Here is a 14,711-nt window from a genome sequence, read left to right on the forward strand (position 1 = left end):
TTTTGGTATACTGTTTATTTTAACGAAAAATCATATTTTTACACTAAAAAGTCAATCCTAATATTATTCATTTTACTCTTTATTTTATCTTTATCGTTAAAATTCAAAGTTTTTAAACACTTTTTATAAGTTTTTCTAAATTTTATCCCTCACTTTGCCCAGTAGTATCGGATGCCTTGCCCCATGCGTGCACAAGGTTAAGCTAATTGCCAAACGACAGATGGAGTCTTCTATTCTATATTTTATGAACAAGGATTGTTTGCCATCTCACTTCTGGTGCCCTTCCGTGCCCTCCTGTTTATGTGATTATGATTAAGCCACGTCAACATTTTATATTCTATTCATGTTTGTCTTATTATCTTTATAAAAAAAATAATATAAAATATTAACATGACTTAATCGTGACCACACAAAACAAAAAGGCACAGATGAACATCGGAAGAGAAAGAGCTGACAATCCTTATCCATATTTTATTATGGGACTAGAATTAAAAGTTGACAAGCCAGTGCATGAGGCCACCTGCCACCCTAATGACCAAATAAATTAACGTATTCGGTGGAGTAAGCACTGTTCTAGTTAATACATATGTACAAATATATATATATATATACACACATGAATATGAAAACTATCTTAACACACGTCTATGACGTACTAAACGCCCTTTTCTTGTAGTTCATGCAGTTGGTGGAATGTATCTGTGAGAGAGTTCGAACTCGAGCTGGGAGTTATAAACTTTTTTTTGTTTTGGGATCTTTTGATATGGGTTCAAAATAATTAACAATTAGACATATTTCAAAAGTTAAAAATCACTAAAAATTAGACTTATTTCAAAAAGTGGCCTATAAAATTTGACCTATTTCAAATTTTCCCCTTCGTTTTCTATAAGAGTAATCCCTTGAATGCATATTTTTACAGTTATTTATATTAAAAGGTGAGATAATAAATTGATATCAAATTCAATATTTATAAGATTTGAACTTAAGACTTGTGCTCTCACTTACAAATGCAATAGAATATTACGAGATCATAATATTGAGCAACTTAATTAACACGTGTATGTGTGTGCGCACGTGTGTGTGTATAAATCTAAGATTAGATAAAATAATAGGTTATAGAATGGTCAAATGTCCTGTTTGATCGTAGTACTTCTAAATTGTCCAACTTTTGGGCTGGTACTGTGTAACTGTTCGACTGTGGAACAACGACGGTCAATACGAACATAATGCTTTTTGATTCTTTGACTCAAGCCAAGAAGGATAAATACAACAAGAAACTATCAAATCCAAGACGTAAAACAGTTGAATTATACGGCAGGAATTATTCATCTATTAATTCACGAGTATATTATATATACATCCAGTCCTAATTACACAAGAAAACATAAAAGGACACAATCTCTAACCTTCCTAAACGAAAACCCCTATAATATCTACATAATCTTTACATACCCTTTATGACTCACGCTAACAAAAACATCTTTAAGCTCTAATTTTAAAATCCACTTGCTCTTCAGGACAGCACTGCCAAATTAATCCCTGGTTTAATTCTGGATTAGAGTAATAGAATTTGCTCAACTGCAGGCTGCAGCAGATCAGACAAGAAAGCTTTCATGCATGGTAGGTATGTTATGATTCTGAAGATCAAGCTAGGAGGCTAGGAGCGTAGAGCGAGACAATTTGCTGGACTTGATTCCCTTTCATTTAGTAGTGGCCAGATGTTATATTTCAAAAACTGTTTTTTGTTAATTGGGTTTGGTCAAGATTTGTGTAATTCTAAAACCCTAAACAAATCAGTGAAAGTAAGGCTATAATACAGGATAATATTTCTTAGTTGTATTTGTGTTGGAGGGACAAGAGGTACTCTATCCGGAGGTTTGGTTTTTACATAATTGCTATGAGCGGAATGAAAATAGGTTGTAATAGTAGTTCGAGTGGCCTAACCCTTCACCGCATTCCATTGATTTTTACTTCTAGTTGTTCTGTTTGTACGGGTTTGTTTATTCTCCTTCAGTAATATAATATCAACTGTACATCAAATAACACAAAATCAAATTACAGAAAGTACGCTATATAAAACATGCTCCATTTAATTGATCACAATCCAAGTCGGTAACCGTGTTGGTTCAGTTAGTAAAGGCGTACTTGTGGTTAACTCCTAATCTAAGTTCGATCTCTGCTGCCAGCAGTTTTCGTTGGTGGATGATCTGTAAATTCTTACGTAAAACTATACCCGTATCAGCTGTCATTTAAGTGACGCGTAAGTCCTTTAAGCTTGAGGTTGTGTGTATGTCACCAATTTTCCCCGAAATTTTTACAAATTAGAACATGGACTACTGAAGACTGTATATGAATGCCTTCTTGATTTAATTTGATAACAAAAAAAAAAAAACAAAAAATACTATATATTAGGGTTGTCTCCTACTTGTAGGATTCTATCTAAAATGTCTTCATTCTCAACTTGTGGAACAAGAAAATTTGAATGAGATCCCGGTAATCGTCTGATATTTATGACTTTGATTACAAGACAACAAGGAAATAATTATAAATAAACCTTTTTAATTAAGAATAACCTATTATTTAGAGATCTGTAACTTTAATATTCTATGTGCCGACTGAGATAAAATCCAGTCATAGACTCGTATATATGGCGTGACACCTGGGGACTAAAAGAAGAAGTAAGCACTAGTTTAAATAAGTAAGGACGTTTGAATTGAGTAATTCATGTAGTATAAATATTAGGATTTATTTAGGATTACTTTTAAAATGGTTAAAAAAGTATATTTGGTTAAAGTGTTTTTGAGTTTCAAAAACACTTGAAGTGTTTTCTACATAAAACACATAAATTGGTGTTTCTTGTAGGAAGTTCTTCAAGTACTCTTTTAGGATTCACTTGCATTTTGACTAAGGATTGGCTTCAAAGCGCTTTAAGTCATTTTAAAAGCACTTCCAAATAGGTTCTATATTCTAGTTCAGGTATAATTCGTTTTCTATTATAAACCTATAGTAAACGACTCCAAGTAATTAATAATGGACCGTAATCAAGAGTAAAACCAATCGATAGCATTACCATGTTCGATTCTCTCTCTGCCAATCTCGATAGTTAAGAAAAATAAAAATCAGTATGGCACAATTTTAAGATCGTCCAACGCAACCATTTTCTACTGTCTCTCATAAGAACTAATTAAGGACACAAATATCACGAGGCCGTAACTTTTTTTTTTTTTTTTTTTTTTGTAGTTTTTTACTTATTATATTTCTTGTAGCTGTCTTCCCTTGTTAATATAACATGAGAAGTATAGTAATTGTGTTTAGGATCTAACATGAGATATGCTTATAAGAGGTTTTTGGATTATTAAAAGAATTGGAAATAAGTTAAGAGGTTGTTACCCTAAAAACAAAGACATGCAATATCTAATAAGGTCAATGGAAAAAGCAAATACTGCTAACTTGTATTGGGTGTCCGCACATGAAGGATGAATTCACCTTAAAATGCATTTGAAAAATAATTAAAACTACAAGTTCAAATTGACACTAATCAATATTTAATCGAAATACTAATTAACTTTAATTATATTTAATTGTCATGCTAATTAACTTTAAATATAAGCCCAAACTATAAGTTCAAATTGACACTAATCAATATATAATCGTCATACTTATTATCCCATTAAACAATGCACTCAGTACTATAATCTGGTAGTATTTCTTTTCATTTATAAGTGAGAGGTCTTATGTTCAAATCTCGTGGATGATAAATTAGATATCAACTTAGGTTGCTCATTGTGTGATTTAGCTGAAATCTCCATCCCCTAACCTTGAAGATTTATGAAAGTGTTGTTTTTTGTTTTTTTTTTTTGTCAAACAATAAATTTAGTTAGATTAAATGTTAGGTTAGCCACCGACAGGGTTTGAATTCACGCCATCATGCAATGACTCAACACATTTTCACCACCATAGTAAAAAGCCACTTGTGACTTGTTTATTTGTTCTTGTTGTGGACTATATTACCAGATAATTTGGGCTTCTTCAACATGCCAGTGGCCCAAGAAATCAATAATATAATTTTAAAATTTGTCTTTATTTTTTTCTCTTTTTTTTCTTTTAAATAAATGGGGTTTTATTGACAATGAAAGAATAAATATACTATATATTCATCTAAACTACATAGAGGAAATTTGAGCTTAAACATAACACAGTGTTTTATCCAACTTAATTAAATTCATATTTGGAAGAAAAAAAAAAACAGCATAGAAACGTAGTAAATATAGAATTCAGTCCCATATGTATAGTTCGTAGATAATTTCTAATCATTGTCGAGACACTTTTGCAATGAGAAATGATTTTCACGAACTCCTTATCTCCTTCTACGCACTTTGCTCATTTTCTTTTAATGTGATTTTAGTTGAATAAATCAAACGAAAAAAACGTAAATAAAAAGAAGCCTGTATAAAATAACTTCCCTTTTGCCATCCATGGCTAGACAATAGAACGTGGTGCTGCACATGGATCGTTAGGACCTGAAAAGAGGGCCCAAACTGAAGGACCATAACCTTTTAAGTCATTGGGTCCGGTTTGGTGGTACATTTTTAGACGGGCTGCATTGCATAAACTGCAGCATAATGATTGTTCCATATTGAAATGACCAGGCAAGAAAGGGAAGAGTTTTCCATCTTTGATAACAAATAGGAGGTGTTTTGAATAAATGGATAAATGGTCATCGTGATGATAGGATAATCGGATTATAATTTCAATAGTAAAACAATTAAGATTTAAACTCTGGTGATAAAATTTGTTAGTGATTAAACAGTTCATCCCAAGGATTTGATTCTTAATTTTTTTTTTTTTAAAACCATGGTAAATATATTTCGAAGATTCTATCACTACATGCGCTATTTATATAATTAGACCTTTGTTTAAACAATTGATTTGTTACATTTGGTTGTTGGGCTTCACGTTTAGTCGAACACACCCTGATAACGTGAATGAATTGAGCTATCGATCTTAAAACCATTTAACTGGTTGACGTAAAGTATGCGTGGTTGCTAAGTTTCGCATTTTACATATGGGTGAACATGTTATGATATCATGACGAATATTAAGGTTGAAATCTTAAGAGTACGTAACTAATCATAATGTAAAACACATGATTATTAAGTTTCACATGTGGGTGAAAGTGCTCTACATTTATTAGTCCTTACAAGTGACTAGTGCACATCCTTATCAGTTCTTACAAGAATTTTTAATTATTTTATTTAGACAACTCTGTACATCCTACACCCGAAATCAAGTCCACGGTGCCGGAGTGGACCCAAAGTGTCATGGCCCACGGGGACAAGGCTACATATAGATTACCAATCAAATAAATGTCAATACACTTCTTCGCACCTCAGACCAAACAATTTCACTGAAACGCTTTTGTGAATAATACGATAGTGGTTGGGAAAAAGCTAAAACGCTTATGTAAATCTTTCTTTTCTCCAAATGATGGATTGATGTGGTCGTGACCTGCTGGTCCCCTTTTCTGAAGAAAACCTTGGTGCTTGAGTGAGTGCTTTGTTAACTCTGACAAATACAAAACCATTATAATTTTAAGGAAAATTAATGAAAATGATTTGAAAATTTTGAGTTTTAACGATAAGGACAAAATAAAGGGTGAAATGAATAGTAACAAAATTGAATTTTTAGTATAAAAATATGATTTTTCGTTAAAGTTAATAGTACCGAAACTTTTCCTTAAAGTTCCTTATATTTTAATCATAGAAACAATTAATTAGACCATAATCACCTTCCCACATGATTCCATTTAGTTGGGGGTCCGTCGTCCTAAACACCTAATAAAGTAAAAGGGTTTGTTGCTGGGAAAAAGAACAAAAGAAGAACTAGCAACGAGAGATTTTTCAACTTGATTGGATGCTACGTGTTATTATATAAATTGTGAGATATATGTGTTAAAAAGTTAATAATTTAAAAATAAAATTTTCCATCACTTACATAAAAATGCATGATATACTATCTGTGTTCCTATCACAATAAAAAAAAATTCCCGCTAGCAACGAGTTGGCATTCTCTCTCTTCATCAAATCACTTTTTTACTAAGAATTAAAGACCTGCTGTGTTGGGTGGGTGATGAGGGTAGTACACTACAGACTCCATCAACCTCTAATGTAAAAGAAAATCCATTAAAAATCTTTCAAATTGGTTGGATTTGTTGGAGAATAGGATCTCACATTGGTCATATGACAAAATTATATACAATTAATATATGAGAGTTTCCAGTTTTGGTATCACCGAGACCTTTCGTGGTAAAACTCAATACATAATAATATGTGGTTAAGTTGAGACAATATCGATGATATTGGTGGTGGATCTTGCTTAGGCCTATAAAGTTTCACATGTTACCAGAGCAAACTATTTTTTCGACATGTCTTGGGCCTAATTTGCTAAGCTCGAATTTGCCTCCTTAAGTTGGGATTACGAAAAGTTGCGCTAACTCAAACTCAAAGATATTAAATAATTGGGCTTTGAAAAGTTGCTTTGCCCCTAGTACTTGAATGATGATCAGGCTCTCAAAAAGTTGTGTTAGCTCTGGTATAATGACTTAACTAGCTTCTGATGTGGGAATTGGTTTCCCTTGCGACCCTATGAAGGGTCACTCGTGAGGGCAAAGGGGGCATGTTGGAGAATACGATCCACATCGGTTATATGATAAAATTTTATACAATTAATATTTAAAGTTTTCACACCTAATACTACCAAGGTTTTTTACGATAAAACTCGATACTAAATAATAGGTGGTTAAATTATCAGTGATATTGATAATGGACAATGCATGGACCTATGAAATTTCACAGGATTGATACCAAACTCATAACTTAAGTCGTTCAACGTTTATTGCTACACCGAGATTCATTTTACGTTTTTTTGGAGTCGTTCACAAACATGCGAACATAAATAACTTCCATCAAAAGCGACAATATTGAGGCTTAGTCACTAACTAATGGGTGATTCCAATGGTGCATAAAACGAATTTGATTCATGTGTGCTCAAAATGCTTGATAAGTGACCCACATGAGTAATGACTAATGATGGTTAAAACTTCAAAGTATCATGCGGATCTCGGCCGCTTGATAGTAATAATGTTTAAACCAAGAAATTGACTCTTAACATTTAAAAGTCAAAATGTATGTCATATGCTGTATTTTCTCTCAAAAGAATGTCCATGTCCATGAATGCCGGTTGCTTATTCTACGTAACTTTTTATTTTCGCTGACTCATGTTATTATGTTAAATTTGCAGTTTTAACTCGCAACTATAAAAAATCGTCATGAAATAATGCATGACGATTTCTTTGAAATAGGAACCACAATTCCCTCGACAAATTGCTAAAGTACAAACTTATTTACCAATTAATTACAAACCCTAAGAACAGGACAAGGGGGTGTAGTCAAATAAGGATTTAGATAGATTTTAAAGGATTTTAAAAGACTTTAGAATCTAGGTGTAGTCAACTAGGATTTCAAAAGAATTTAAGAGAGTCCATTCAAATACAGATGTAGTCAACTAAAGGATTTTAAAGGATTTTAGAATCCTGATGTAGTCAAGTAGGATTTTAAAGGATTTTTATTGAGTATATGCAAATCTATATGTATTAAATTTTTTATGAATTTTGAAGGATTTCATTGAATGAGTGATTTTGTAGGATTTGAGAAGAAATGGTAAGCTTGAAAAAGACTATAAAGAATCCTACATCTACGCCCAGGATTTCTTTCTAACCCCCTTTGATTTTTTTTCTCTCTCTCTCTCACCACTCTATGGGGGTGTATTCAATTGGGATTTTGAAGAATTTTAATTCTTTTAATGAATCTAGGCGTATTCAATCAAGATTTTAAGTGATTCTCTGAAATTCAAGGTGTATTCAATTAGAATTTTAAGATAGTTTATTTAAATCCTTAGAAATCCGGATGTATTCAAGTATGATTTTAAATAAGTTTATAACATTGCAGATGTATTAAATTAGAAATTGATTTTAAAGAATTTGAGAAAATTGAGGAATTAGAGGGAATTGAAGAGATTTCGTAGTGTATTTTAGCATCCACAAATCTCACCTCTCCCCACGAGATTTGGAGGGAATTGGATCAAAATTTTATATGGAATCTCTAAAAATCAATTAAACTTCATAAAAATCCATGGATTTATAAATTCAGTAAAGTCTCTTAAATTCTCAATTGAATACACCCTCTACAACCGAACTTTCTTTCTTACTCTCTTCCCATTTCATTGAAAATATTTGATCTTACCTGCTAATTATCCACTATGCAACCGAGATTCTTTCTCTCTTTTTCAATGAAATGGACAAAGGCAAATCAAATAATTTCAATGGATAGGGTAATAATTTCCACTCTGCAATCAAGCTTTCTTTCTTTCTCCACTCTGCAACCAAGATTCTTTCTCTCTTTTTGGAGGTGTATAACACGCAAAGGTAAATCAAGCTAATTATCCACTGCATCCCTCCCTGACGAGGTAATCTACGCATTCATTGCTAATACTAAGATTGTTTTCCTATTTACATAGGAGTGAACGTATTTACAGTATTGGTAGAACTAGGCATTTTAAATTAAGGGTTAGGAGAACTTGGCATCCGGAAAACATGAAGGATTGGGAGAATGGGCATTTTACATTGGATGGCAAGGTATTTTAAATTAATGGGTGGAATTCGTCAGGGAGAATTGCGCATTGGGAAGACATGGAGGATAGGGAGAACTGGGTAAAGTTCTTAAATTTTTTTTTTCAAGTTTATTTATTTATTTTTTAATCTTTATTTTTTATTTAAAAAATAATTCTTTAAATGACAAGAAATTTCTCAAAACCCATTCAAATATTAATCAAAATCCATAAATGCTTGAAAATCCATTTGAAAGTTGTAAGGATTCTACAATCATTTGAAATCTATCACTTAACAAAATCTTTTTAAATCTTATGAAATCCGAATTGATTATCCTTCCTAAAAACAAAATAAAATATCTAAAGCGGAATATATATACTGTACATATTTCTATATATTTTCCCTCCGCATCTAATATTTTCCATATTTACAATATTTACACATATCAAAAAATTCGAAGGCAAACGAACGACACCTCTAAAATTGCGTGCAAATAGTTACCTCTGCCAGCAGAAATTAACCACGCCCAGTTATCCCATCTCTGTAAAACTGTAAACAGTAAAAGCCAGCTTTCTCACTCCTCCTCCATATATTTTCTTCTTTCTTCGTCCCACAAGGCCACAACCATTTCCCCATACTTTCTCTCTCCAAAACCCTGTTGTTCTTACTATTTTTTCTTACGCCTTATCATTGTGCCGATCATTCCCACTTCTCCTCCTACCCTGACCCTTTCATCTCCTCTCAACCAGAAGCTCTCTGATACCGGAGAATTTCTAGGTTTGGGCGTACATGAGAGATTTTTCTGCAGTTCGTTCGGGGCAATTTCATAAATACCCAATTCCCCGGGGACGTCCGGAGTCGAAATTAGAACTTGTGCAGGGGGTTTTGGGTAAAAGTGAGAAAAAAAATGCAGAAAACGAGTCCGACTGGGCTGGACAAGCTCAAAGCTTCCAACTTGTTCGCATTCCCAGAAAAAACCGGCTACTACTTGGCCCTCTGCTTGCGCATGGGCCTCCTCCTATGCCTCCTGGCGTCGATTTCACTCGCGCTCTTCTCCGCCTTCTACACCAAATCACACTGGTTACCCGTGCCGGACTTCGCCCCGACCCGAACCGACTTGGTGGCTCCTGGACCCGGACCCCAACCAGAACCCGGACCCAAACCAGAACCCACCAGCATCTCCCACATTCTCTTCGGCATCGGCGCCTCCCTCACCACTTGGCACGACCGGAGCCGGTCAGGGGAACTCTGGTGGGACCCCAACACAACCCGCGGTTTCGTATGGCTGGACGCGAAACCTGAAAAAGAAACGGACTTCTCCGGTTCGATTCCGTACCGAGTGTCGGAGGACTGGACCCGCTTCAGGTACTCGAGTTCGCAATCGGCAGTTCGTATCGCGCGGATTGTGTACGAGAGCTTTAAAGTCGGGCTGCCCAACGTGCGGTGGTTCGTGATGGGGGACGACGACACGGTGTTTTTCACCGAGAACCTGGTTTCGGTGCTGGCGAGGTACGACCATGACCGGATGTACTACATTGGCGGGAACTCGGAGAGCGTGGAGCAGGACGAGATGCACGCGTACGACATGGCGTTTGGCGGCGGCGGGTTCGCGATCAGCTACCCGCTCGCGGCGCGGCTGGTCGAAATGATGGACGGCTGTCTGGAGAGGTACTACAATTTCTACGGTTCCGATCAGCGGGTGTGGGCCTGCGTCAGCGAGATGGGTGTACCGCTCACTAAACACGGTGGGTTCCACCAGGTACGTCGATACTTTTCTTGCTTTGTTTTTTGGTTACACGTAGCGGCGTTTGGTTGTTTTACTTAGCAGCTAGGGGAAAGGGTGGCGGAATACGGAGGTGGTGGGTCAACAGTTTTTGGTTTTGTTCGTGACGCATTTTTAACGGCAAATGTGGGCGGGTCATTGGGTTCGCGCCACGTGTGTGGAGTAGAGGAAGGGGTTTTGAAATTTGTGTTGGAGGACCAAATGGTGAGCTGCCACCTAACCTCGTCAATCATAATACAAAAATGGTTTGAATTAATTGACTCAAGAGTCAAAATTTTCGGAAAATTTGAAATGATTAAAGCTGATTTTTATTGGTGAAGCAATAATTCTCTTTGTATTTAGAAAGACTAAAACCCTACGTAAAAAATTAACAACAAAAACGCAGAAAAATTTATTGTTAGTAAACGTCACGACTTACGCCTGATTTTAATTTATTTATATCTTCATATAGCTTATTCGTATAAAAAATCGTACTAGACACGGTTGACTCGAAACTGAAAACAAATTTAGTAATCTTATTCTTATACAAATGTGACAAAACGTACTAGGTTTAGAATGGTGTAAATTTTCTTATTGTTCCTAAACTATATCATTGTTTATATTAAGGTCCTAAACTATATTATTGTTTACTTTAAGGTCCTTGTTTATTTTAAGGTCCTAAAGTATAATATTATTATCATGACACGTGGCAAAGCATGCCTGCAATGCGATGTTACTGTTGGTAGGTTTTATAGTTACTCTGTATGAATAATATTTGATTTTAAAGGGAAGAGATCTTTTCATCAAATGATTTGGATTTTTAAAATTTTATTCAACAATAAAAAATTATTATAATTTTTAAAAGGTCAGTACATGTAAATCGTTAGATGAAATTTTAAAGGTCTGAATCACATGATTAAATCTCCAAATCTCTTTGACGTCAATACATGTAAATCGTTAGATGAAATTTTAAAAGTCTGAATTACATGATTAAATCTCCAAATCTCCTTGACGAAAGAGATCCGGACGATTTTAAAAAGCTGCATGCATGTGTTTGGATTGTCGTGTCTCATAGCAAAAAGTTGAATACGTGTCCTTGAATTTGCTTTTTTTTTTTCTTCACAGAATTTACTTTAATGAATATTCTTTTAATTGATTGTGACAAAGATTAGCGTTGGTGGCCTAAATCTCTCTCCTCTGTCTTTAAGCAAGCAGTTGCCTTTGATAGACTTGGAATATGTACCGTTTACCACACCTGTTTTGTGGCGTTTATGGCGCCATGCTATTGGAAAAAGTTTGGTAGCTATGCTCCCACCTGCCAGGTGTAAAGTGTGCCAGATTGAGGAAATTTCGTAGTTTTATACACCGATATCTTATACCAGTCTCGTACCATCGCACTAGGGTTATAGATTTTTCAATGTGATTGATATACGAAATGGTACATTACGTGTTATTAAACAAATGAAGGAATATGTGTGCTAAAATGTTAATAACTTGAAAAATAAAATTTCCCACCATTCCTATTAAAACATATGATGTACCACTTGTATTATCGTTTATGCATTAGCACGTGAAAAAAGTAAAAAATTTATGTAGGTTTGAAATAGAGATAATCGTATATTTGATATGTGTAAGTTTATCTCGTAAGACACTGACCGTAACAAGAAGTTAATCGTTCGTACATGTGATACTGACTGTGAAAATGTTTTGGAGGTTTCTTTGGTGGCTCCGGTGAAAATAACGGGTCATCTTTGTCCTTGCGTACTACTCACGTTACCAAGTTTGACTCAAAAATCCTTCGTCCATAGATCATGGGCATGATCTCGCACCATTTAAATTCCTCCAACCATTTACGCAAGATGGTTGGTGGGTGAGTCTTTGATAAGGCTGTAGTAGCTTTCACCAGCATAATTTTATGGTCGAAATTGAGGTTGTTAGGTTTTAAGAAACCCATCTTGTATGGGACGCATAATCTATTCTGAAGTCCGGTTATTTGGTCTAGTAATACTCGGTCACAATACATTGTTCCGTCAATATTTTGTCAGTAAAAAATCTTACTGGATTTTTTTGTTGACTATAGAATATGAATGTGACCCGTTTGGTATTTTGTAATTTTTCAGTACGATATCAGAGGGGACCCCTATGGTGTCTTAGCAGCGCACCCATTGGCACCACTTGTGTCACTTCACCATCTGGACTCCATGAAACCCATGTTCCCAGACCAGACCCATTTAGACTCACTCAAATCCCTTCTTCGTGCATACCGGGTCGACCCGGGCCGGATCCTACAACAGAGCTTTTGCTACGATCACCGGCGTAAATGGTCAATGTCCGTTTCATGGGGCTATACCATTCAGCTTTACCCGTCATTGATCGGAGCTATGGATCTTCAGATGCCGTTGCAGACGTTCAAGACGTGGAGGAGCTGGAGTAATGGACCTTTCACGTTCAATACCCGACCCGTGAGTTCCGACCCGTGTCAGCAGCCCATCATTTACTTCTTGGAGCAGGTTGTTGTCGGCAAGAGTGGGATTGTGACTATTTACAAGAGGTTTATGGCCAATGAGGGGAACCAATGTAAGAAAAAAGAGTATGCCCATGCAATGGCAGTGCAGAGGATTGTAGTCTCCTCAGAGAAGATGGACCCTCACTATTGGACAAAGGTAAACCCTAACTCTTTTCACAAATGAGTATTCCTTTTTCATACATATGGGTCCTACGTATGTGTTGAGTGTTACACAAGGAAAGCTTCTTTGCATTAGGACGTCGTTGTGACAGTATCATAAATCAATTACGTATACGTATAATACGTTTTAGTACGATATGATTAGCTTATAATACTGGCCTAATCGTATAGCACATTGGATTAGTGCATGTCTTTTGAGCTTAATTTAGTGGCCTAATTAAAGGTTGTATTTTTTGTAGGAAGAGGCTCCACGAAGACAGTGCTGTGAGATTAAGAACCGAGGAAGCATAAAGAATGGAGGCATGGGGCTTAGGATTAGGCCATGCAAACCCAAGGAGTCAATTACTATGTAGATGTTTAGGAAATTATGCAATGCTGCACTATAGAGGCCACTTTTTTGGTTTGCCCCCCCCCCCCCCCCCAGGGGGTCCTTATTAGCGTACTACTCATATAGATCCATTCAGCCGGTCCACTTATGTAACTACTCAAGCAATAATACGATGGCTTAGATTAGTTCACACACATATAACGCAAAATTATTGCATACTAATAAAATGTAGTCACTTGATATACTTAGTCTACTTGTGCTTAACAAATGATGAACGACGTATCTGATATATCCAACGGACTCATAATTTGCACAATAATTAGTCGACGACTTCGTGTCATTTTTCTCTTTCCTTATACATGTGAGTGATGTGTCAATTTTTCAAAGTTTGATGGGGGTGGCTTTTTAGTTTCAGTGGTGGTAGAGGAAGCACTAGGCTCATATCAACAAGAGTTAAAATTGCACTTGCAACTTGACCAATTGTAGCGATACACACCAAATGGCCTGAAAGCAGCCGCACTAGCAAATGAAGAAGGGTACGATAAATCCACAACTTTCCCATCCACTCCAAAACTCATTGCATTTGTCTACTCGAAGGGTGAAAAATAAAGAAAAATTTGAAAAGGAAAGGTTGAAAGCATATTTGGTGGTTTTGAAAGGTCTACGGACAAAGCAACCAAAAAAGGAGGGAAAGGGAAAGGTAAAAAGGCAGTGGAGCTATTATGACCGAGGGAAAGTTTACAATTTGTAATGATAGGAGGTTGATTAAGTACTAATGGGGAATTAATATATTCAAAGCAAAACAGACTGGAATTGATCAAACGTTGTGGATCAGTTGAATATCATCACTACACTAAGCAGATTGGGTTAACATGTTTAATGTGGTTTGCTATTTGCTAATCTCTCAGTGGAGCTAATCTATTTGGATAAAAGCGATGAGTTAAGACGCAAAAGCATAATATGATGATCTCACTGAACAAATTAAGCGATAAATTAAGACGTAATACCTGGTGAAAGCTGAGGCCAATAATGGTCTGCTTGTCCATGGAGTCTGGAGAAACAATGAACATATAAGAGTTCAGCGGACTGATCACCTAAGCCTCCGACAATGGTCATTAACACACAACCGAAATTTCAGTGAACGTAATAGGCAATACCAGGTAAAAGGTACAGAAAAAGAAACGATACAAGTGTTTATTTTAGATTGTACCTGCCTGGAAATAGTTGTGTGCGCTCATGTATACATCTGAAAAAATGGAAGGGACAATTA

At 35.7% G+C, this 14,711-nt stretch overlaps 1 protein-coding gene across 1 annotated transcript; it reads left to right on the forward strand.

The window, feature by feature from the left end:
* The first annotated feature begins 9,136 nt into the window (after positions 1 to 9,136).
* On the forward strand, positions 9,137 to 13,757 carry LOC137720982 (uncharacterized). The gene is made up of 3 exons (XM_068460111.1): positions 9,137 to 10,424; positions 12,548 to 13,090; positions 13,353 to 13,757. The coding sequence occupies exons 1-3, from the start codon at positions 9,573 to 9,575 to the stop codon at positions 13,464 to 13,466; spliced, it is 1,509 nt and encodes a 502-aa protein (XP_068316212.1). The 5' UTR covers positions 9,137 to 9,572; the 3' UTR covers positions 13,467 to 13,757.
* Positions 13,758 to 14,711: the final 954 nt, after the last annotated feature.

The sequence above is a fragment of the Pyrus communis genome, chromosome 16, assembly GCF_963583255.1.
Source record: "Pyrus communis chromosome 16, drPyrComm1.1, whole genome shotgun sequence".
Taxonomy (NCBI): domain Eukaryota; kingdom Viridiplantae; phylum Streptophyta; class Magnoliopsida; order Rosales; family Rosaceae; genus Pyrus; species Pyrus communis.

Bases quoted from the DNA above. Each gene is read 5' to 3' on its own strand.
- LOC137720982 (XM_068460111.1), top strand. From the start codon at position 9,573: ATGCAGAAAACGAGTCCGACTGGGCTGGACAAGCTCAAAGCTTCCAAC. The intron at 10,425-12,547 runs GTACGTCGATAC...GTAATTTTTCAG, and splicing joins AACACGGTGGGTTCCACCAG to TACGATATCAGAGGGGACCC. The intron at 13,091-13,352 runs GTAAACCCTAAC...TATTTTTTGTAG, and splicing joins ACCCTCACTATTGGACAAAG to GAAGAGGCTCCACGAAGACA.